General features: G+C 51.8%; 1 protein-coding gene across 2 annotated transcripts in view; it reads right to left on the reverse strand.

Moving 5' to 3' along the window:
- Positions 1–607: 607 nt before the first annotated feature.
- The window catches only part of FYCO1 (FYVE and coiled-coil domain autophagy adaptor 1), an 82,936-nt gene continuing 61,169 nt past the window's right edge, over positions 608–22,374 (reverse strand). For both annotated transcript variants that reach the window (XM_055413622.2, XM_055413623.2), the window contains exons 15-18: positions 20,308–20,403; positions 16,346–16,556; positions 6,900–7,009; positions 608–4,873 (exon numbers count right to left, since the gene is read on the reverse strand). In XM_055413622.2, coding sequence (XP_055269597.2) covers positions 4,798–4,873; positions 6,900–7,009; positions 16,346–16,556; positions 20,308–20,403 — 493 coding nt within the window. In that variant the 3' untranslated portion in view covers positions 608–4,797. The remainder of the gene's footprint in view (positions 4,874–6,899; positions 7,010–16,345; positions 16,557–20,307; positions 20,404–22,374) is intronic.

Consider the following 22,374-nt stretch of genomic DNA (forward strand, 5'->3'; position numbering starts at 1 on the left):
AAGAGGCCACAGGAGAATCCGAGGCAGGAGGAAGGCTAGAGGAAGGGAAGTGGAGGGAAGGAGGGCTGGGAAGACCCTGTGGGGCACAGGGCGCTCCAGAGGTGAGTGCGAATGGACTGCCTGGCCCAAGCGCAGTCTGCCCAGGGGAGGAGTGACTGGGACACGGCCCTCGGGGCCCACGTCAGGGTCTTCGCTGCCCTTCTCTGCTGCCTCCTCTAGCAGCTCTGCCTAGATTTGGATCCAGCTTGACTAACCATGGTTTTAGGCTACCCGTGACCTCCTCCCTGACTCCATCATTCTGGTAAATCAGGCTGCTCTTCGTGGTTCAGGGGAGGGCTGGGGAATTTCGCTGAATGCAGAAGCTCTTCTGGCACAGGGCAGTGGGTTGGTGCACTGCATTGGCTGAGGCAGGTCTGAACTTGGACCTCAGCACAGACTGTGGGTCCAGATACCAGGCCAATTTGGCAACCTCTTAGAACAGCTGCTTTTTTTTTCCCTTTTGAAAAGTCATAGGACTTGACATGGCCCAACAGCTTTGCCCCAACTCTGCTGTGTGCAACTTCCTCTCTCACCTTATGTCTCAATGGAATGAAAGGTGACGCCACTCTCAATGTCATAGTGTTTATTTAAATCCTGAGATTAAAAATAAGACATTCCCAAATGGTGCAGCAGATGCTATACGGACTATGTTTTGGGATACAAAAGTTCCTCACCCCCACTGGGCAGGTGGAGACTTGGCATTTGATGTGCTTCTGGTAATTCTTTGGCAGATAAAAAAGAGATGGGTTCCCAGACCCACTACCCGGTAAGGCCGTGAGCATTGAGGATAGGTCAATCAAAGTGCAATTCTGATTTGGAAGCCACCCAACTGAGGCTTCGCTGTTGCTCTGCAGCCATGGGAGGACAGGAGCATCTCTGGACAGCCCTTGTCCTCAGGTTCTGAGGAAGTCTTATCAGAAATGCCTCCCCAAATTTAAAGATGGACTATGTTATTTTGAAAAAGTGCTTGAGAAAGAAAAGGCATTATTAACTTTGTTTCCTTGGAAGCACCACAACAGAGAAAAATTCACCAGGGTTCCACTGAAAAGAACCTTTTGGGTGTTTTGTAAATGCAGATGGCTGACTCCACATTCTCTGTGCTGGGTGACCCTTGGTTTTGAGCATTGCAGAGGGTGGCTCTGCTCTCATTCTCAACACCTCTGAGCTGAGGCTGGGATTCTCCAAGGTGGAGTCACCAAGGTGGGCTTCTAAAACTGAAACTCCTATAAAAACGTATGGTGGACAGCTAACCAGAATGATACAACACAGACTCTGAGATTTCATCCCCAAATGGGGATTTCTATTCAGATGAGTCTGGAATGGCTTCACCACTGAAGGTGAGTGACAACTGAAAATAATTTTTAAAAAACCATCTCTTTATCTCTGAATTATCTAGTGTGGCTTTGCATTCGTACTTTTCAGACCCTATGTAGTGTTTCAGTTCCAGATTCCTGTTGGAGAATTTCCTTGCCTGCTCTTGGTCCAGCAGATGTGGAATAGGTGGGCTCCAGCCAGAAGTGCTCTGCAGGGGCTATGCTCTCTCCCAAACACGCTTGGTAGATGAGGGTGCCTGACAGAGGCCGTGTTCCCAGGCGAGGGTGATCAGTGGCTTCCAAGGCAGTGGTGAGCAAGGCGGCTGGTACTAATCAATACTAAACAGCAACAGTTATTCAGAGAGCTCGGCCAGCCCCCAAAGAGGCTGCTGGGGGATTTTTCTTTCTTTTTTAGATAGTGATCTGGGATCCCAAGAATGTTTCCTAGTTGTTGACTTTTAGTGTTAATTCAGTCTCCTGGCCGGGGCCACCACTTTCAATAGCTGTTTTTCATTATCGTTTGCATTGAAAAGAATACATCAACCCCCAAACTTTAGTAAAGTTGGGAACTTGTTTAAAATAAGAAAGCAGTAGTTTATACAAGCCGTACTTAAATATGCCAAGATGATCTCTAGCTGCACAGCAAACCCGAGCTCCCACAGCAAGGTAACGAGCTCCCACAGCAAGGTAACGAAGAACGAGTCCATTCAGCACACAAAAACAAATGCACTGCAGAGGCAGGGTAGGACAGCAGTGGGCGGCAAGGGCCTTTTTGCACCACTGCCGTCACTGTCTGCAGTGCTGGCACAAGGGGCCCACGAGCTCCTGCAGCAGTGGCTCTGGCTGGCTTCACGAGAGCCACGGGGTCTTCTTAAGCTGCAGTTGGTCCCCTGCGGGGTCAAGTCACAGAGGTTCAGAACAAGCCTCAGATGGAATGGCTCAGGCCTTCCGCAGGAAACACATCAGCTACTCGAGAAATGCTGATTCGAGCTGTAGGTGACGGTGGTGACGTGAGCAGAGGGCCGTCGGCTTGGCCATGTCTCCAGGGTATCCTGGGAAAGCTAAGCACTCAAACTGAGATTCCAGATGCTTCAGGGTCTTTTGTTTCTCTCAAGTGGTGAGCCAGCTACATCTGATTATCCTCTCCAAGGGGGAGATGGATTTAAAGGCAGGGTAGTTTGCTTTCAAGCAGTGTGGCACCCTGCAAGGACAAGCACGAGTCTAGGAAGTCTCTGGGGGCCTGGCCATCTCTGCTTTGGTGCTAAGCACCGTCAGGACCTTGCTCAATGAGACGCTAGAGACTCCTGGGTTTCTGCCACAGGTGGCTGCTCCCAGGAAAGAGAGCACGGGAGGGTCAGCTCTTTTCTGGAAGGTTCTGTTCACCATGTCTCAAGCCCCACTTAAAGTGCCTGGAAGTGCCTGTGTCTCCTGTTTAAATGGAAGTTCTAAGTCTACTGCCAAAGTCATTTCCTCCTGCTTCTGCTGGCGCCTGGCAGGTACGGGGTCTGAATTGAACTTGGCCAAGGATTCTTGACCCATTCGTCAGTTCTCAAAGCCAGTCAGACCAGGCTCGTGAATGACGCGATGAAGCCTCGACGTGGTGTGCCTCGGCTTAGTCACCGGGCCAGCTGAAGGGCCGGCGGGGCACTCAGACCTGCAGTCGCCTTGCCAGGCACCCTCTCCCCCGACCACAGCTAAGGCGGGCTGCTTGGTCAGAGCTCTGCTCACTGCGGAAGGACCTGGGTCCCGACTGCCCTGTGAGCAGGGCACAGGGAGGCCATCAACGGCGAGCTCTCTGTGGCGGGAGAAATGGGCCACCGAGAACAGGAAGATTATCTGCTTCTTGTCCCAGAAAAGAACAGAGGATTCATTTGCTCCCAGGTGTCAGGTGCAGGCCGAGCAGCAGGAAGTGGGCAAAAGGGGTGCAGGGAACCTAGGCAGGTGGGGAGGAGGGACTGAGAGGTGAGCAAAGAGCCGAAGCAGAGACATTACTTTGCCAACCAAGGTCCGTCTAGTCAAGGCTATGGTTTTTCCCGTGGTCATGTATGGATGTGAGAGCTGGACTATGAAGAAGGCTGATTGCTGAAGAATTGATGTTTTTGAACTGTGGTGCTGGAGAAGACTCTTGAGAGTCCCTTGGACTGCAAGGAGATCCAACCAGTCCATTCTAAAGGAGATCAATCCTGGGTGTTCATTGGAAGGACTGATGCTAAAGCTGAAACTGCAATACTTTGGCCACCTCATGAGACGAGTTGATTCACTGGAAAAGACTCTGATGCTGGGAAAGGTTGGGGGCGGGAGGAGAAGGGGACGACAGAGAATGAGATGGCTGGATGGCATCACCGACTCTGTGGACATGAGTTTGGGTGAACTCCGGGAGTTGGTGATGGACAGGGAGGCCTGGCGTGCTGTGATTCATGGGGTCACAAAGAGTCGGACACGATTGAGCGACTGAACTGAACTGAATACTTGAGTTAGCAAAGACTTCTCTTAAGAAGCCCCCGATTTTTAAAAGTGGTTCCTACCCTGAATATGATCATTAGTAAACATATCTGCAGAAGCTCTTGTTAACATGAAGAAAGATAGGCTGAGGAGTGAGCCTCACAGGCTGATGCGTCCAGCCTTTTGGTCATGGTGTGGACGTTACCCACCATTTGGGCTCTGGCCATCCGGACACAGATTGCACTGCAGGCCCCCAGTAGGTGGGTTCTGTTTCCTGGATTAGCTTCACTTCTGATTCTTAGGGTGGTATTTTGAGCTGTTGAGAGGCCCAGCTGAGTGGAGGGCTTTGCTCCAGGACAGACTCGCCCAGATAGAAGGGCCAAGAGAAAAGTGAAGCTGGTGGCCGCTCTGAGCAGTTCTGCACTTCCTGGGCAGGAGGGGCCAGGAGCATGATGGAGGAAGCTGGGTGGGATCTCAGGTGGGCCCCTAGGCGCCCCTAGGCCTCCTTTCCCAGGGAGGACTCGCGGGCCCCACAGGGTCTGGCCAGGCCTTCCAGCTCATGGTCACCCGTGATGCCTGGCTGGGCACAGGAGGGCTGTGTCTCTCCACAGGTAGAAGTCGGGACCCCTCTGACCTGGGAAACTCTTCACAGGAGGCCTGGAGCCAACTGTGCCCCCCTGGAGAGGCCAATGGTCTCCTGAGTGTTTAAACCTTTGGCATAGTGTCCCTCCGGGTGTGAGGACAATGGAAAACATCACTTGAGCCCCTGTGAGCCACAGGGCTAACAGTGACGTTAGCACAGTGCTGAGTACACAGCACTCGGAGCAACGCGGCTCTGATGAGCAGCCAACGGCCTGTCTCCTGAAGTTGCATAGTGGATACTGACAGCTTTAGAGCAGCTATTTTTTGTTTTCTGGGTTTTTTAGGTGCTTTACGTGACAAGTGAGGAGGAGTAGTGTTTCCTGTGGGTAATGTGAAACTAGCAAAATCCAGGTACTTGAGGTTACGGGAAATCACTTCCATCGTAGATCACAGGCCGGTCAACGGTTAAGTGATAAAAGACTTTCTTGGAGACGAATCTGAGGAGACAAATGGGAAAGGAGGGGTTATTCTGAGGGCTGGAAGCCCGAGGGGCAGCAGCTGCAGTGACCTGGCTGGGGTAGGTGCTGGCTGACACGGGAAGCCTCGGTACAAAGATCTCTGCTCCGAGCCTGGGGTCTCTCTCAGACTGCATGGACTCTTCCGGGCCCCCTCACACCTATTTCCTGTTTGTCTAGCAGAGACACCTTCCTGCGAACTGTCAGGGATCTTAGGATACCTTCATGGACTATCCTGGACTTGGGTATAGAAATGCCCATTCAGTCCCACACTGTGAAGCACCCCTCCTTGCCTTGCCGCTCTGCCGGGCCCTGGGGTGGGGGGTGTCTCAGGGGTCTTGGTGGTCTGGGCTGCCCTGGGTAAGGGGGTGGAGCAGGCGTGGGGGGGACCCACACAGTGGAGGCGAGCCGGGATCTCATTCTGACTGGACATCGAGATCTCTCCGCTGTCGTGCTTTGAAAACCTTGACTAGGCCCTGAGATGACGTCAGGGGTGAGGGCCGCAGTGTGTCTCAGCACCACAGCCACTCCTAATGCCAACTGCAGAGCTGGTCTGGGGCTGCCTCTGCCCTCAACACGCTGCTCCCAGCCTCTCCGTCAACCTGTGGTGGGGCTCAGGGAGGTAGTAAAAACGCTGGCTGCCACTGCAGAGGAAACCGGGGTTCCACTAAAACCCAGAGGGCAGAGTAGACCCTGTGCTGGGCTGGCCTCCACCCCGTCTCCTAACCGCTGCCCTGAGGGGCTGAGGCCCACGCCTGGTCTGACCAGCTTTCTGGACATGCAGAGCCCATGCCCAAGAATCCTGCTAATGCAAGGTGTGTTCATGTTCCTGGGGGTGGGTGGGGGAAGGGGAAAGGTGGGGAGCCCATTCTCCCAAGCTCTCCCTTGGTAGATGCCCACGGCCACATGCCCTGGGAGTTCAAGGCTCTGAGGTGGTGAGAGGGTGCACTTCAGCTTTTGCCGACAGGTGGCACTCCAGCTTTTCACCTACTTAATAGCTATTAAGTTACTGTGCTTAAAGCCCAGCAGGCTGGCAAGGGCGCCCATGGGAGGGATGTGGCCACTAGCTCAGGGCCCTGCTCAGAGAGAATGTGGCTGGATGCTGATCAGACAGGTCTTATGAATGAAGCGAGCCCCTACTAAGGGCTTATGCTGAAGCCAGAAGAGGGACAGGTGCCCAGCAGCCTTCACCGTGCCAGTCGCACATCTCCCTGAAGCAGGGCCCTGGCTCGAGGCAGATGCTCTACCAACGTTGGTCCGCTGTCCTAGCTCCTTTCTTGGTCACCCCTCCAGCTTCATCTCCATACACCCCCATCCTCCTGACCCCTCAACCCTGCACTCAGTCCTGGACCTGCACCTGGAGCTCTGAAGTCGTGTTCCCCAGAGATGGTACCTGCTGCTCCACTCCCTGGACAAGGGAGCCCAGAGGCCTCGCCTCATAGCTCCAGTCCTGATTAGCTCTGGGCCTTCATTACTTCACTTCTCTCTCACCCATCCATCCATCCATTCACCCATCCGCCCGATCCTTCCGCTGTATTTGCCGAGCTCTTCTCTGGCCTGGGCAGAGGGCATCAGGACGGCAGAAGCAGAAGAGCACCCCTGGTAAGAGCCTGGAGCCTGGAGCCAGGCCACCTGGGTTCAAAGTCGGCCCCACCACCAGCTGTGACTGGGAGTGCCCCTCTTCTAGGTCCTCAGTCCCTTGGCAGTAAGATGAGGAGAAAGACAGTCCCTACTGCACGGGGCTGCCGTGGGGCTGAAGGGAGTAGTAGTAATAGGAGCAGAGGGCGGAGAGCATGCTTAACCCGTGGTGAGACTCTAAGCATCAGGCTGCGTCGCACACTCTACGACGGACACTGGAACACCAGAAACCAGAGGGTAGGTCTGAAATTAATGAACCACTGACAATCAGGGACTGAAAATTACACAACTGCCTTTAAACGTCCACCTCTGTCCTTGAGGCGGGGCGCCGGGTGGGTTCATCCAGACGCTGACCGAGGCGGCGGCCTACCTGGAAAAGGTGTTGTCGAAGATGAGCAGGTAGATGCCTGGTGTGCGGACCTTGAGCTGGCCCTGGATGTTCTCCTTGTGGGAATTGCAGCGGGTGGTGGGAATCAGCACCTGGGAGAGGAAGCAGAGGGAAAGTGTCACAGAGGCGGAGAGGGCGCCACAGAGCCTCTGGGCAGACTCTTGATCTGGGGGAAGGAAACTGAGGCCCGGGGAGGCTGAATGCCTCGTCTGAGGTGACAGCTGAGCCTCATCAGCCCCCACTTCCGGGGGATGTCCTTCCACATGCCCTGGGTTTGTCGGACTTACAATGGGGCGGGGACCTGTGCAGACATGAGTTTCACCCCACATCACGACAGGTCGGCATCCTAAAAGAAAGATCCCCCCAGCCTCCTCTGACCACGGCCAGTGCCAGAACGCTCTACCGTCCAGAGAAGCAGCTTCTTCCTGGCTTCGGGAGGCAGAGGCTTACTCCAGGTGGAATGCTGCCTGGTCCTCTCCTGTTGGTGCTGGTGCTGCTGCCCGTGGGACTGTCAGAGGACGGCCCAAGCCCTCCATCCACGTCTCTCGGGAGCTCTGTGAAGCTTCTGGGTCTCCCTTCCTCCAGCTGACCACCCCGGCCCCACCCGGGGCTTCTCACTAGGCCCCAGTCAGTCCGCATGTCCCAGAGTCCTTTTATCTCTCCAGGTCTCCAGCTTCCTATCTCCTCTGAGAATGAGAAATCAATCCCAGGAGACACTTATTTTCTGAGAACACTGTTCTCAGGGCCTCACTGTCAGAGACCGAGTCTGAGCAAATGGTGTGAGCTGCCCAGGGCCGGGGCCGGGGTCCTGGGACGGCCAACCTCCTCCCCACGGGCAGGGTCTGCAACCTGCTGGCCAGGTGAGACACTTTAAAGCTGAAGATATAAAAGGAAGTAACACAGATCCAGACAAAATTAAAAACATTTCTGGGAGGGCTTCCTTGCTGGTCCCAGTGGTTAAGTATCCATCTGCCAATGCAGGGGACACGGGTGTGCTCCCTGGTCTGGGAAGATCCCACATGCTGAGGGGCAACTAGGCCCTCGAGCCACAACTACTGAGCCCACGGGCTGTAACTACTGAAGCCTGCATGCCTACAGCCCGTGCTTCACAATAAGAGAAGCCACCGCAGCGAGAAGCCTGCGCACACAAACAGGAACCCCCGCCTGCTGCAACTGGAGAAAGCCTGCATGTGAACGTTTTCAACCTGCATAAAATGACTGAATCCAAAACACAAAGATGTGATTACTTTTTCACCTCAAAGCTGAACACAGCTGCCTATTTCTTGAAATGCTACACAGTGGCCACAAAGTTCCCAAAGTGGAGTAAGTTCCCACAAAAAGCTCTGCCCTTAAGGATCTTGTGGTTTAATGGTGATAGCAGATAAGAAAACATTCAATTATGCTGGGTGAGACTGTCACAATAGGTGTACTGGGGAGGGGTGCCTATACCAGCCTCTCGGTGGGTGGGAGGAGAGGCAGAATCAGGGAAGACTTCCTGGAAGAGGCAGCACTGAGCTAGGACAACTTAGTACAGCCCATGGGGCCTCAAAGAGTCAGACACGACTGAGCACACACACTTCTAACTTATTTCTATCTTTACACTTAAATTTTATTGCTTGTAGGCATGATGGCGTTGGGACTTGCTTTTATCCAACTCGACAATTCCTGCCTTTCAACTGGGATGTTGACTCAACTTACATTTATGCGATTGTCAATAAGGTTAGGTTTGAGTCTCTCATCTTAGTATTTTTCAATTGTTCCATCAGCTGATTGATTGCTCTCTTTTCCTCTCAAAGCAGTAAGTGAGGGCAATTTCAGGGTTCAACTTGTTCTATCAAAGATCACTGTCCATCATCGCCTACTGGACAGTGACTTGAAAACTGTTGATTCTCTTACTTTGCCTGTTTTGGTTATTTCTTGGGAGCGTAAATCTTAGCCATTCTCCTGTGCTTTTGAACATGTTGTCTCCCTGCCTGGTGTGGCCAGTGAATAAAAATAAATAAGTAAGAGACTCAGGTTGGATCCCTGGGTCGGGAAAACATCCTGGAGAAGGGAATAGCAACCCACTCTGGTATTCCTGCCTGAGGAATACCATGGACAGAGGAGCCTAGTGGGCTAGAGTCCATGGGGGTCTCTAGAGTCATATATAACTGAGCAACTGAGTTAAAAGTAAAGGAATGTAAAAAGATATACCATGCTGCTGCTGCCTAGTCACTTCAGTTGTGTCCAACTCTGTGTGACCCTATGGACTACAGCCTGCCAGGCTCTTCTGTCCATGGGATTTTCTAGGCAAGAGTACTAGAGTGGGTTGCCATGCCCTTCTCCAGGTGATCTTCCTGTCCCAGGGATTGAACCTGGGTCTCCTGTACTTCAGACAGATTCTTTACCACTGAGCCACCAGGGAAGCCCCATATCATGCTAACACTGATCAAAAGAAGTCATATTAATATCAAAGTAGATTTTATATCAAAGAACATGGCCAGGGATAGTATCATAAATGATAAAGATGGCAATTCATCAAGGGGACATAACAATCCTAAGCACTATCTATTAACTTGATCTAACTGATATTTATAGGACACTCCACCCAACAACAGCAGAACACACATTCTTTTCCAGTATCAGTTCAGTTCAGTCATTCACTCGTGTCTAACTCTTTGTGACCCCATGGACTGTAGCATGCCAGGTTTCCCTCTCCATCACCAACTCCTGGAGCTTGCTCAAACTCGTGTCCATCGAGTCGGTGATGCCATCCAATCATCTCATCCTCTGTCGTCCCCTTCTCCTCCCGCCTTCAATCTTTCCCAGCATCAGGGTCTTTTCAAATGAGTCAGTTCTTCACATCAGGTGGCCAAATTATTGGAGTTTCAGCTTCAGCATCAGTCCTTCCAATGAATTTTCAGCACTGATTTATTTTAGGATTGACTGGTTTGACCTTTTTGCTTATCCAAGGGACTCTCAAGAGTTTTCTCCAACACCATAGTTCAAAAGCATGAATTCTCAGCACTCAGCTTCCTTTATGGTCTAATATCCATACATGATTACTGGAAAAACCATAGCTTTGACTAGACAGACCTTTGTTGGTAGAGTAATGTCTCTGCTTTTTAATATGCTATTTAGGTTTGTCATAGTTTTTCTTCCAAGGAGCAAGTGGCTTTTAATTTCATGGCTGCAGTCACTGTCCACAGTGATTTTGGAGCCAAAGAAAATAAAGTCTGTCACTATACCAAGTGAACATTTCATGCAAAGATGGGCACAATAAAGGACAGAAATGGTATGGACCTAAGTAGAAGATATTAAAAAGAGGTGGCAAGAATACACAGAAGAACTAGACAAAAAAGATCTTCACAACCCAGACAACCACGATGGCACGATCACTCACCTAGAGCCAGACAGCCTGGAGTGTGAGGTCAAGTGGGCCTACAAAGCATCACTACAAACAAAGCTAGTGGAGGTGATGGAATTCCAGTGGAGCTATTTCAAATCCTAAAAGATGATGTTGTGAAAGTGCAGCACTCAATATGCTAGCAAATTTGGAAAACTCAGCAGTGGTCACAGGACTGGAAAAGATCAGTTTTCATTCCAATCCCAAAGAAAGGCAATGCCAAAGAATGCTCAAAATACCAAACAAATGCACTCATCTCACACACTAGCAAAGTAATGCTCAAAATTCTCCAAGCGAGGCTTCAACAGTACAGGAACCGAGAACTTCGAGTGTTCAAGCTGGATTTAGAAAAGACAGAGGAACCAGAGATCAAATTGCCAACATCCACTGGATCATTGAAAAAGGAAGAGAATTCCAGAAAAACATCTACTTCTGCTTTATTGACCAGCCAAAGCCTTTGACTGTGTGGATCCCAACAAACTGTTCTTCACAGTTTTCACTCTATTCAAGAGATGGGAATAACAGACCACCTTACCTGCCTCCTAAGAAGTCTGTATGCAGGTCAAGAAGCAACAGTTAGAACCGAACATGGAACAGTGGGCTGGTTCCAAACGGGGAAAAGAGTACTTCAAGGCTGTATATTGTCACCCTGCTTATTTAACTTATATGCAGAATACATCATGCAAAATACCGGGCTGGATGAAGCACAAGCTGGAATTAAGATCGCTGGGAGAAATATTAATAACCTCAGATATGCAGATGACACCACCCTAATGGCAGAAAGTGAAGAGGAACTAAAGAGCCTCTTGATGAAAGTGAAAGAGGACAGTGAAAAAGCTGGCTTAAAACTCCACATTAAAAAACTAAGATCACGGCATCTGGTCCCATCACTTTATGGCAAATAGATGGGGAAACAATGGAAACAGTGACAGACTTTTCCAGTATACTTGGAATAATCGCTAGGTAGGCCACATTCTAGGCCATTAAGAAAAACTACATTTAAAAAGATCCAAACTATACAAAGTGTGTTTTCTGATAATGGAGTTAAGTTAGAAAAAAACTGCAGTTGTCTAGAAAATCCCAATATCTGAAACTAAATAGCACATGAGTCAGAGAAAAAGTCAAAAGGGAGACCCCAAAGGCCTGGGAGAGAGACAGCACACAGCAGGCTCCTGACTCCACAGTACACCGGCTCTGACTGCAGGCTGGTGGTGGTGAGGGAGCAGGATGGGCCCAAGACAAGCCTGGAGGGGACTGAGAGGCGTGAGGACCTCCTACGTGTGGGCTTTGTGGCAGCTCCTCTACCAAGTAGAAAATGGTATCTCATCAAGCTCCATTAATGGTTGAGTGGTTGGGTCTATTCCTGTGATCCATAACCTAAAAGTTTTGAGCCTGGCCTGAGATATTTCAGCAAGCACATGTAGGAAGAAGTGCCGGGAGAAAGGCTTGTGGTTTACACAGGGACGCCTGTGTGCCCCGCACCTCAGTGTCCCCACACACTACTTTGATTACAGAGCAAAAGCCAAGAGCTTGTCAAGGCAGGATCCTCTGAAGAGGACATGTAAGATAATACTCTTTATTTCTTTAAAACAGTCTATAGACTTTCTGTTCATTCCAGCTGCTGTTTTTTCCACCACGGTCAAAATTTGTAAGACTTTCTTGCTATTACTTTAAATCAATCAACCAAACCGTCTAGGGGAGATTAACAAAGGCTCTGGTGTAAAACTGGAAAATTCCACAGAGATGGGAATACCAGACCTTACCTCCCCGCTGAGAAACCTATATGCAGGTCAAGAAGCAACAGAACTGGACATGGAAAAACAGACTGGTTCCAAATTGGGAAAGGAGTATGTCAAGGCTGTATGCTGTCACCCTGCTTATTTAACTTATATGCAGAGTACATCATGAGAAACGCTGGGCTGGAAGAAGCACAAGCTGGAATCAAGATTGCCGGGAAAATATCAGGAACCTCGGATATACAGATGATACAATCCTTATGGCAGAAAGCAAAGAGGAACTAAAAAACCTCTTGATGAAAGTGAAAGAGAAGAGTAAAAAAGCTGGCTTACAACTCAATATTCAAAAAGCTAAGATCATGGCATCTGGTCCCATCACTTCATGGCAAAAAAATGGGGAAACAATGGAAACAGTGAGAGACTTTACTTTCTTGGGCTCCAAAATCACTGCGGGTGGTCACTGCAGCCATGAAGTTAAAAGACTCTTGCTCCTTGGAAGAAAAGCTATGACAAGCCTAGACAGCGTATTAAAAAGCAGAAACAAACAAACAAACAAAGTAATAAAATAAAAAACACAAAAAGCAGAGACATCACTTTTCCGACAAAGGTCTGTATAGTCAAAGCTATGATTTTTTTCAGTAGTCATGTATGGATGTAAGAGTTGGACCATAAGGAAGGCTGAGCACCAAAGAATTGATACTTTTGATCTGTGGTGCTGGAGAAGACTATTGAGAGTCCCTTGGACAACAAGGAGATCGAACCAGTCAATCCTAAAGGAAATCACCCCTGAGTTGATTCATTCATTGGAATGACTGATGCTGAAGCTGAAGCTCCAACACTTTGGCCACCTGGTGTGAAGACCCCGCTCACTGGAAAAGACCCTGATGCTGGGAAAGACTGAGGGCAGGAGGAGAAGGGGTCAAAAGAGAATGAGATGGTTGGATGGTATCACGGACTCAAGGGACTTGAGTTTGAGCAAACTCTGGGAGATAGTGAAGAACAGGGAAGCGTGGCATGCTGTATGTAGTTCATGGGGTTGCAAAGAGTCAGACATGACTGAGCAACCGAACAACAATTGGTGTCAAAGCCCATACAGCAGAGGTGACAGGAGATGACTAGGGTCCCATGTAAACCTGAGCAAGACAGGTCTCTGCTGTGTGAGCTCTGGGGTCATCCCGCATCAGCCTCCTGTGCTTGGACAGCTGTGACCTGATTTATACCGCCTGTCAGCAAAACAGTCCAGTTGGTTCTACTGCTCTCTTGTGAGACTCCAGTGGCCTGGGGCCCTGGTACAGAGCCATGATTCTATGCTAAATGGAAAAAGCCAGTCACAAAAGGCCACGTAATGCATGATTCCACTCCTAAGAAATGTCCAGAACAGGAAATTCATAAGGACAGAAGGTAGGTTGGTGGTTGCTGGGAGGAGGTTGTGGAGTGACTGCAAATGGATACAGGTTTCTTTTTGCTTTATGCAGTGATGAAAATGATCTAAAATTAGACAGTGGTGATGGTTATGCAATTCTGTGAATAATACTAAGATAACTGAATTGTCAAGACAACTAATACTGAGATAACTGAACATTTTAAATGGGTGAATTACATGTATGTATTTAAATTATATCTCTTCAAAGTTATTTAAAAAGAAAAAGTCAAGCTCCCTCTCCCAGCTCCTCCCCTGACTCTCAACAGCCCCAGGCAGGCATCTGGCTTCTCTGGACAAAGAGAGAGGCAGGGCCCGGATCTTGGTCCCTGACTCGTCCCAGGCTTCAGGCCAGTGGTCTGCATACGGGTGGCCTCAGGTCCGTGATTTACTGCTTTTTTTGTCAAGTGCTTCCCAAATCACCATCTCTCATCTCAGTGTCCAGGCCCAGCCTTGATGGAGGAGGGCCCTCTGGAGAGAGGCTGGTCCCGGGTAGGGCGTATCTGACGGGACTGGCCTGCCACTCTGTTCCCTCTGCCTGGACGCTTCTCCTGTAACCCGTGCCCCCTCCCACCCCCTCCCAATAGCTTCTCTTGGTTTGGCCCAGGAGTCTCCTGGTCTGCTAACTGCCCCCCAGGCTTGGTTAGGCGCCCTTCTTACTGCTCCCCCACCCCCTGCCCAGTGCCACCCCATCATGACAGTCACTACCTGGAATCGCAGTTGTTTCTGTAATAGGGCCTCTCTCTGATGGCAGTCTGAGCTCCTCAAGGGCAGATCCCAGTGTGGCCCTTCTCTCCTGATCCTCAGTGGGCCCTACAGAGCCCACTATGCCACAGAAGTTCCATGAATGGCTGTGAACTGACTGCAAGGACCTAGCCCAGTTCCTGATGTCTGAACCTCCGTCACCATGGAACCTACGTGCTGCGAGGTGCACCAAGTCCTATTGTTCCCACAAGGTCCAGGTGGTCAGGGCATCACCCGGGGAGTCCACAGGCTAAACGCTAAAGAAGTGAGTCTGGACACAGATTCTCCAGGCTGATGTCTGTCTGGGACCTCAGGCAGATGTAACAGCAACCCCACAGCGGCCTGGGGACAGCAGAGGAGCCCCGTGAGCACCCTCTCACTCACCATGAGCTTCTTCTGCCCCCTGGCGACCACTGTGGGAAAGACAATGGCTGACACACCCTCCAGGCAACCAAGGGAACAGGAGATGAGGACCCTGAACTCCTGAATCCTGGGAGGAACCAACCAGGTCTTCCAGGGCCATGAGGATTAGGCGGGTGAGTGACTGAGCAAGGGGACAGGTGTGGACACAATTTGTCCCCTCCCTCTCTCACCAGACACCCACCTCTGTCTAATCTGGGCAGACGCAGTGCTTAGGCTCTCAGCAGGCCTTGGGAACATGAGGTGAACAGCAAAGGTGCTGGGGTGAGTTCTGGGCAGTGCAGCTGTTTGTTAGTGCAGAGCTGACAAGCCCACTGCTTAAGGTGCTCGACCAACTGCCCAGGCAGGCTGCTCTGCACCTGAGTTTCCTTACTGGCAGACTGGGACTAAGACCTGCCTCATGGACTAAGATGCATGCCCAGGTGGCATGGCTGAGCCTGAAACCACTCTCTGACCACAGGCCCAGGACCTCCCAGGTGGATGTTCAGAACTGCTCAGGAAGGAAGGGTTCCCTACATGTGCGCTGAGGTCATGAGCCACCGAAAGGAAAAGAGGGGCAGGGCAGTTTTTAAATAAGAACGAGTATGAAACTCCGATCAAGAAGGCCAACTCAGGGGACCAGATTTCAATTTTAGGCACAAATCAGAAGAGGAGAGACATGACAAAGCAATCTGTAATGAGCAGGACAGGGAGGGCAGGAGAGCAAACCCAGAGGGACAGACATCTGCCACGTGGGTGCTGGAGCCGGAGTGGGAAGCCTGGTCCTCCTGGGGCTCTGGGCCCTCCCCAGACCACGACTTGAGTCCCTTAGGACACCCCGAGAACTACACGTATGAGGGACTAGTGGATGTCATCACAGACACTTCACAGAAGGCTTCTTTCACACCACTTCAAATTGCTCCTCTCCGGGTTCATTCTTAGAAAATGGAGATGTGTCAACATCTCCATGGATGGGGCCACCCCATCGGCTAGCTCCCGGCTACTCGCGGCCCACCGAGCGCTATCCACTGTCCTGGGCCCTGCTCTCCACCCCAGCCTTTCTCCTCACTTCTTCCCCTCGATCGAGACCAGTGACTCTCAACCTTGGTGCCCACTGGGATCACCCACGGATGCCTGGGTCCCCCTGAGTGATTTTGATTTGGGGGTCTGGGTTATGGACTCAGAAGTGCATTTAAAAACATTTCCCAGGTGTTTCTAAAGTGCAACCAAAATTGAGGACGATGGTGCCACCCAGTAAACGTCACATGCTTAGGATTTCTTAGGAGTTTATGAACTGGTGTCTGCTACCAAGGTTCCCAACCCAACCACCCAACTGACACAAAGGCTATGAGTCTCTTTTGACCTATCTGAAGTGAGATGCTGAATGCCCTAAGCTCAAAACTGGAAGCAGAGATCTTGGTCACCACCTCCCGTGGTGACTCACTCTTGCTCTCCACGACTCTCTTAAAATACGACCCTTAACCTGAGTCACACAACTATATTCCTTTCAGTTTCACCTACCGACCTATCCCGAGGTCTGTCTGAAGCTGACCCAGGAACGGCCTTCAGATGAGGGAGACAGCTCTCAGGCCCTTCCAGCCCCACTGGACAAGCCCAGCTGTGTTGCCTGCTCTGCCTGATGCAGGCCAGTGGGTTTTTCCACCCTGGTTTCCCTCTGTGTCCTTCTCAGAACAGTCCAGGGAAGGGCTGTCCAGGCATCCTGCTGGCAGGGAGCCGGCCTCACCTTACACTGATCCAGCGGCGTGTCCTCGGCCTCCTGGAAGACCACGCTGAAGGAGATACTCTTGGGGTCAGAGGAGAAGACCCAGCTGATGGTGAGGCCTGCCTCGGCCACGGTGATGGGGATGAGGCTGTAGGTACTGGACCTCACGAACAGCTCCCTGCTGCCTTCCCCGAAGTTGGCGATCTCTTCCACTGTGAGGGGTAATTTTATCCTGAAACGTGAATGCAGAGAGGGGCTTAAACACAGCGGGGAAAGCGCCTGAGTCCACTGGCCATGTTGCCTGTAACTCAGAGGTGACTGGAGACAGCTAGAGGCTGCTGAAGGCTGGCCAAGCCTTTGGTCACCATGACTGACATGCTTAATAGTGGGAGAAACCCTAATACGCAGCCCAGGCCATCAGCTATTTCCTGAGCACTTAACTATTAATAGATGCCTAGCATAGCTCGAGGCACTGGGGACACAGGAGTGAAAAATACAGACGACAATCCTTGTCTTCAAGGAGCTGGTGAGGTCCCTGCGAGCTGGCGGGAACTGAGACGCCCGGGCCGCTCTGAGCCCCTCGAGGGCAGGAAGTGTGTGCGAGGCCTCAGCTCCCACAGCGCCCCTGCGGCAGCCCTCTGCCCAGGGGGCCACTCTCTTTCTCCTCCCAGTTCTCCACTCCCCTGCTTCTACCTGCTGTGTACCCGCAGAGTGCACACCGTCACCTCAAACTTCCTGCCCTTTCTGTCGGTGATCTCTCTTTTCAGCAGAAATCCGGGACCTGCCTCGAGATTTCAAGGGGGCACCCTGACATGCATTTCTTAAATGCAAACACCCTAGAGTTGCTAATGCAGGGTAGGATGAGGGCCCTGGGGATAGGTCTCTGGGGGCCGTGTCCCTCTTCTCCCTCTCATTAGCCGGATTAACAGCCAGTTCCAAAAGCTTAAAGGTTTGGGGACAGAGGGCACGGTGCTGGTTCCTGCCACAGGGCTCAGCCTCAGGCTGCAGCCAGGGACGACCACGCCTGCCTCTGGCTGGTGTGAGAATTACATCAGAGAAAAAACCTGCCTGGAAGGGCAAAGTCTCAATCATTAGGGGCCACGCCCCCTGCAGCTCTGCAAATCCCGAGGCAGCAGGTGACCAAGGCCACGAAGGTGGGGCCTCCAGAGAGGAGCTGCAGGTTGGGAGCGGGTGGCCTTCCTCTCCTCTCCTCGCTCCTTCCCAACTCTGCTAGCCAGCTTCGGGTTTATTCTCGTCTACACACGAGGAAGCTAGGGTTCAAAAAGACTCAGAAAGACCATGCTTAGGTCCACACAGGTCTGAGCCAAAGCCACTGCCTTTCCACTAGCCCGGCCTGCCTTTTGTGAAGAAAAATACTACTGCCGCTTTAACACAGGGGTGGAAACCAAAATTCAGGGAGGGTAGGTAACTTGCCTAAGACTGCACAGGGGTGCAAGGGGTGGTGCTAAAGGTTCCAAAGGGGTACAGGTGGCTGGGAATACTGGCCAAGCTTTGCAGATGAGAAGACTAACTGATGATCAAAAATCCAAAATACTCTAAAGAACAGCTCTGATACAGCTCATTCACTCGTGAAAAATTCCATGGACCATTTTTTCATGTGTTAAATTAGCTTTTTGGCTGATTATAGTTAAAAATGGAAAATTCTGGAAGAGATGGGAATACCAGACCACCTAACCTGCCTCCTGAAAAATCTGTATGCAGGTCAGGAAGCAACAGTTAGAACTGGACATGGAACAACAGACTGGTTCCAAATAGGGAAAGGAATATGTATGTCAAGGCTGTATATCGTCACCCTGCTTATTTAACTTCTATGCAGAGTACATCATGAGAAACGCTGGGCTGAATGAAGCACAAGCTGGAATCAAGATTGCTGGGAGAAATACCAATAACCTCAGATATGCAGATGACACCACCCTTATGGCAGAAAGTGAAGAGGAACTAAAGAGCCTCTTGATGAAAGTGAAAGAGGAGAGTGAAAAAGTTGGCTTAAAGCTCAACATTCAGAAAACTAAGATCATGGCATCCGGTCCCATCACTTCATGGCAAATAGATGGAGAAACAGTGGAAACAGTGACAAACTATTTTTTGGGGCTCCAGAATCACTGCAGATCATGACTGCAGCCATGAAGTTAAAAGACACTTACTCCTTGGAAGAGAAATTATAACTACCCTAGACAGCATATTAAAAAGCAGAGACATTACTTTGCCAGCAGAGGTCCTTCTAGTCAAAGCTATGGTTTTTCCAGTGGTCATGTATGGATCTGAGAGTTGGACTATAAAGAAGGCTGAGTGCCAAAGAATTGATGCTTTTGAACTGTGGTGTTGGAGAAGACTCTTGAGAGTCCCTTGGACTGCAAGGAGATCCAACCAGTCTATCCTAAAGGAAATCAGTCCTGAACATTCATTGGAAGGACCGATGCTGAAACTCCAGTACTTTGGCCACCTGATATGAAGAGATGACTCATTTGAAAAGACCCTGATGCTGGGAAAGATTGAGGGTGGGAGGAGACGGGGACGACAGAGGATGAGATGGCTGGATGGCATCACTGACTCAATGGACATGAGTTTGAGTGAACTCTGGGAGTTGGCGATGGACAGGGAGGCCTGGCGTGCTGTGATTCATGGGGTCGCAGAGAGTCGGACACGACTGAGCGACTGAACTGAACTGAACTGATAGTGAGAAGAAAAAGAAGGTCTTGTCCAATATTAACAATTTTCAAGAATCTGAGAGTAGGCAGAGGGGTCTGTTGTGGAGAAGAGGTCTCATAACCTGGAGATCTTGCTGCATCACTCACTCTGACAGGGTGCCCCACTGATGCCGGGTCATTTCATCATTTTACGTTCCAGAATTCTGTCCTTGCATCCAGGGACCTGGATTGTGCCCTTAATCTTTTTTCACTTTCCAGACCTCACCTGCTCCGTGAGAGGACAATGCTCAGTCTCGCCAAGGGAGATGCTAACAAGAAGATGGTAAGGGTTAGCCATCTCTGCTCAAACGTAATCTTAGAAAAGCCTGTTGTCTACAGCACTCACATTACAAACGGAAATTCTGCAGGTCTCCCTACTTCCGTCCCTGCAGAGTCTTTCTTCAGGTGGCAACCAGAGTGACCCTGTTTCTAAAGTCAGTTAGGTTAAGTCATGCTTCTAACCCGAATCTAACAGAAAGCTCTCTCTCCCTCAGATTAAAAGCCCTCACCATGGCCCAGAAGGCCTGGTGTGGCGCAGGCCCTGTCCCCTCTCACCCAGGTTCTGCCCGCTTTCTGCTCCAGTCACACGGCCCTTCCTGGACTCCTTGAATATACACCAGACACCATCCTGCCCCGGGGGCTGTGCGCCGACTGTTCCCTCTGCCTGAATGCGTTCCCTCACATATCTGTATGGCAACGCCTTCTTCTTAACTTCTTACTGCTTTCTATTTAAAACTGAGGGGCCATTTTTTCTTCCACAGTAAGCACCACCTTGTAATATACAGAGGCCACAGAAGTGCAGGAAAAATGACTACAAGAGAACAGGGACGCCTTCCAGGGTGATGGGACTGTTCTATATCTTCACTCTGGTCACATGCGGGGCAGGGGCAGTCATTTTTCTTTTCTGGATCAAGGCTTCCTCTTTGGCAGAACAGGGAGTAGAGCTGGTTGGGCACGGGGGCCTGAGGTTGTATAAGCCTCGGACCAAGCAGGACGTAGGGGCTCCAGATACTCAGTGATCACACTGTATCATCTTTCTAAATCTAAGCACTGTACACTATAACCGGGCAATCTTACTATATATAAATCTTACCAAAAATGCAAAGAGGAAGAAAGGGAAACAGAAAGCCAGTGTGGGTGCCCAGTCCGCACACAGGGGTGTCTCCAGGGGGCACGTGGAAAGGCCAGGCCTCCTCTGGCGTTCCTCCTCTCCTCCCCAACTGTGACCTCCCCCCACCACCACGCCAGCAAGGCCAGCTAGGGCCCACCACTTACATCAGTTCTCCCGACTTCAGCAAGCAGATTTCGGAATCCTGCCCCACGGGCATGTCTTCAGCATCCTCAGGGGTGAGCGAGGTGGACGTGGTATCCCTGAAATGTCACAAACACAGTCGGCTAGCAGTCAGCACATAGGCCTGAAGTCTCACTGGAGTCCAGTAGCCATCCCCAGAACACACGGGGAGCCCTTCCGATCACGGACGCCGGGACAGAGCACGCAGACCCTGTGTCTGGGGAGCCACGGGGGCCAGGCAGGACAGCGAGCTGCGGGAGGACAACAGGGCCGCAGTGACCTCCCAGTGTCTGCCCGGCACAAACGGGCTGCCCTCCTCCCCCACGCCAGCAGTTACAGCCGTGGGGCACGTGCCCAGCACCACGGATGCCGACTTCACAGTGCCTGTGCCTGACTCCACGAGCCTGCTCTGGCCCCTCCCCGAGGAACAAGGACAGGGTGAGGGGCAGGAAGTGGCACGGGTCGAGAGGGAGGTGGCGGGGGCCCCTCGGACAAGGCGGGCAGACCCACGCCACGTCTCCTCTTCCCTCCCACCATGGTCCGCCGTCCGGAGAACCAGCTGCTGGAGCTGCCTGGCAGGAACGAGGTGCCGTGGTACCCAAAGTGTGCTCTGCGGAACACCAGTGCTTGGGGAGGGGCACCCCGGACTCTTCCTCCGAAACTCACAGCGTTCTCACACAGTAAATTCTGAGATGTCCTGCAGTACAGGCACCTCCCGAGTTTTAAATCTAGCGTTCCCACGGACCGTTTTTAAAGCCTCCCGAGTCGCCGCTCCTTGGCGCCTGCTGGTTGTGATGTCAGTGGCCACGGGTCACTGATGGGGACACACAGGCCTCACTGGCTCTCACGCAGCTCTGGGGGCAGGGATGTCTGTGCAACACGCAGTGCACGGCAGTAACCACGGCACACTGGGAGTTTGGGGCGGAGCCCGGTACCTCCCCAAGGGGCTGTGACACACGCGGCAGCCACCGGCTCCCACACCCCGCGCTCCTGCACCGGGGACTCATCCCCACCCCGGTCACAGCCCCGGTCACGCTGGGCCTTGCCCATCTGCAGAGGTCTCATCTCCCCCTGGCCCACAAGATCTTGCAAACAGGGGCTGCGGCGGGACTGTCCCTGCCCCAAAGGACAGGTCACAGCCGTCTGCAGGAATCAAAGCACGTCCATGACACTTGCTGAGAAATATACACGGGGGAGTGAATCGTTAGTGTATAAGTTCAGGATGAGAGGGCAGAGGGAAAGCTGACGAAGTCAAGAGAAGAATCGGGGACAGATCCCAAAGAAGGAAGACTGAGTTGCTCATGGGGTGGCGGGCATGGGTTAGCAGAGCCACGCCTGAGGACAACCCACAGCCCCTTTACCTTGAACGGGATTCTCTTACACACAAAGTGGACTGCAGCCTGCCAACTTACACAGCCTCTCTCTCTGGAGGACAGCCCGGCACAAGAGGGACCTCTGTCTTCTCAGGAAACCTCTGAAGGAGACCTGGCTTCCTTCAGACAGCTGGAGGCCACACCTGCTCCCCACGAGGCTGGGCCGCTGCTTGCCCCATCATATGGCCCCACTTCCCTCCCTGCTCCTGTCTACTGCTGGGGGGCCGAGACCACTGACTGTGACAAGCTGCTCAGGGCGCTGCTGTGAGGGTGCTGGTGGCGGCTGGCATGGAGGGGGCCTCCAGGGCTCCCGAGATAATCAGACACCCAGTAGCGCCCAGGTGTCTGGCCAGGGATGTCCGTGCAGTCTCTCTCAGCCCATGACTGGTGGGAGAGCCTGTCCGCAGACACCCTACCCTCGGGTCTGAGCGCCCTGAGGTGCGAGCAGTGGGCACCCTCTGGCTGGGGCTTGGTGTGGATCTAGAGGGAGTATGGCGCGCGCGTGCGTGTGTGTGTGTGTGTGTGTGGTGCGCGCATGTGTATGGCGCGCACACGTGTGTGTGTGTGTGTGTGTGTGTGTGTCACGCAGGCGGAAGGGGTGGGCATCACTCCAAGGTGGGTCCAGTCTTGGCTTTATGACTAACTGTGACTCTTGGCGAGCCACTTCCTTCTCCATGT

This window comes from Moschus berezovskii, chromosome 24 (genome assembly GCF_049115385.1).
Source record: "Moschus berezovskii isolate FMDL1 chromosome 24, NW_MosBer_1.0, whole genome shotgun sequence".
NCBI lineage: Eukaryota > Metazoa > Chordata > Mammalia > Artiodactyla > Moschidae > Moschus > Moschus berezovskii.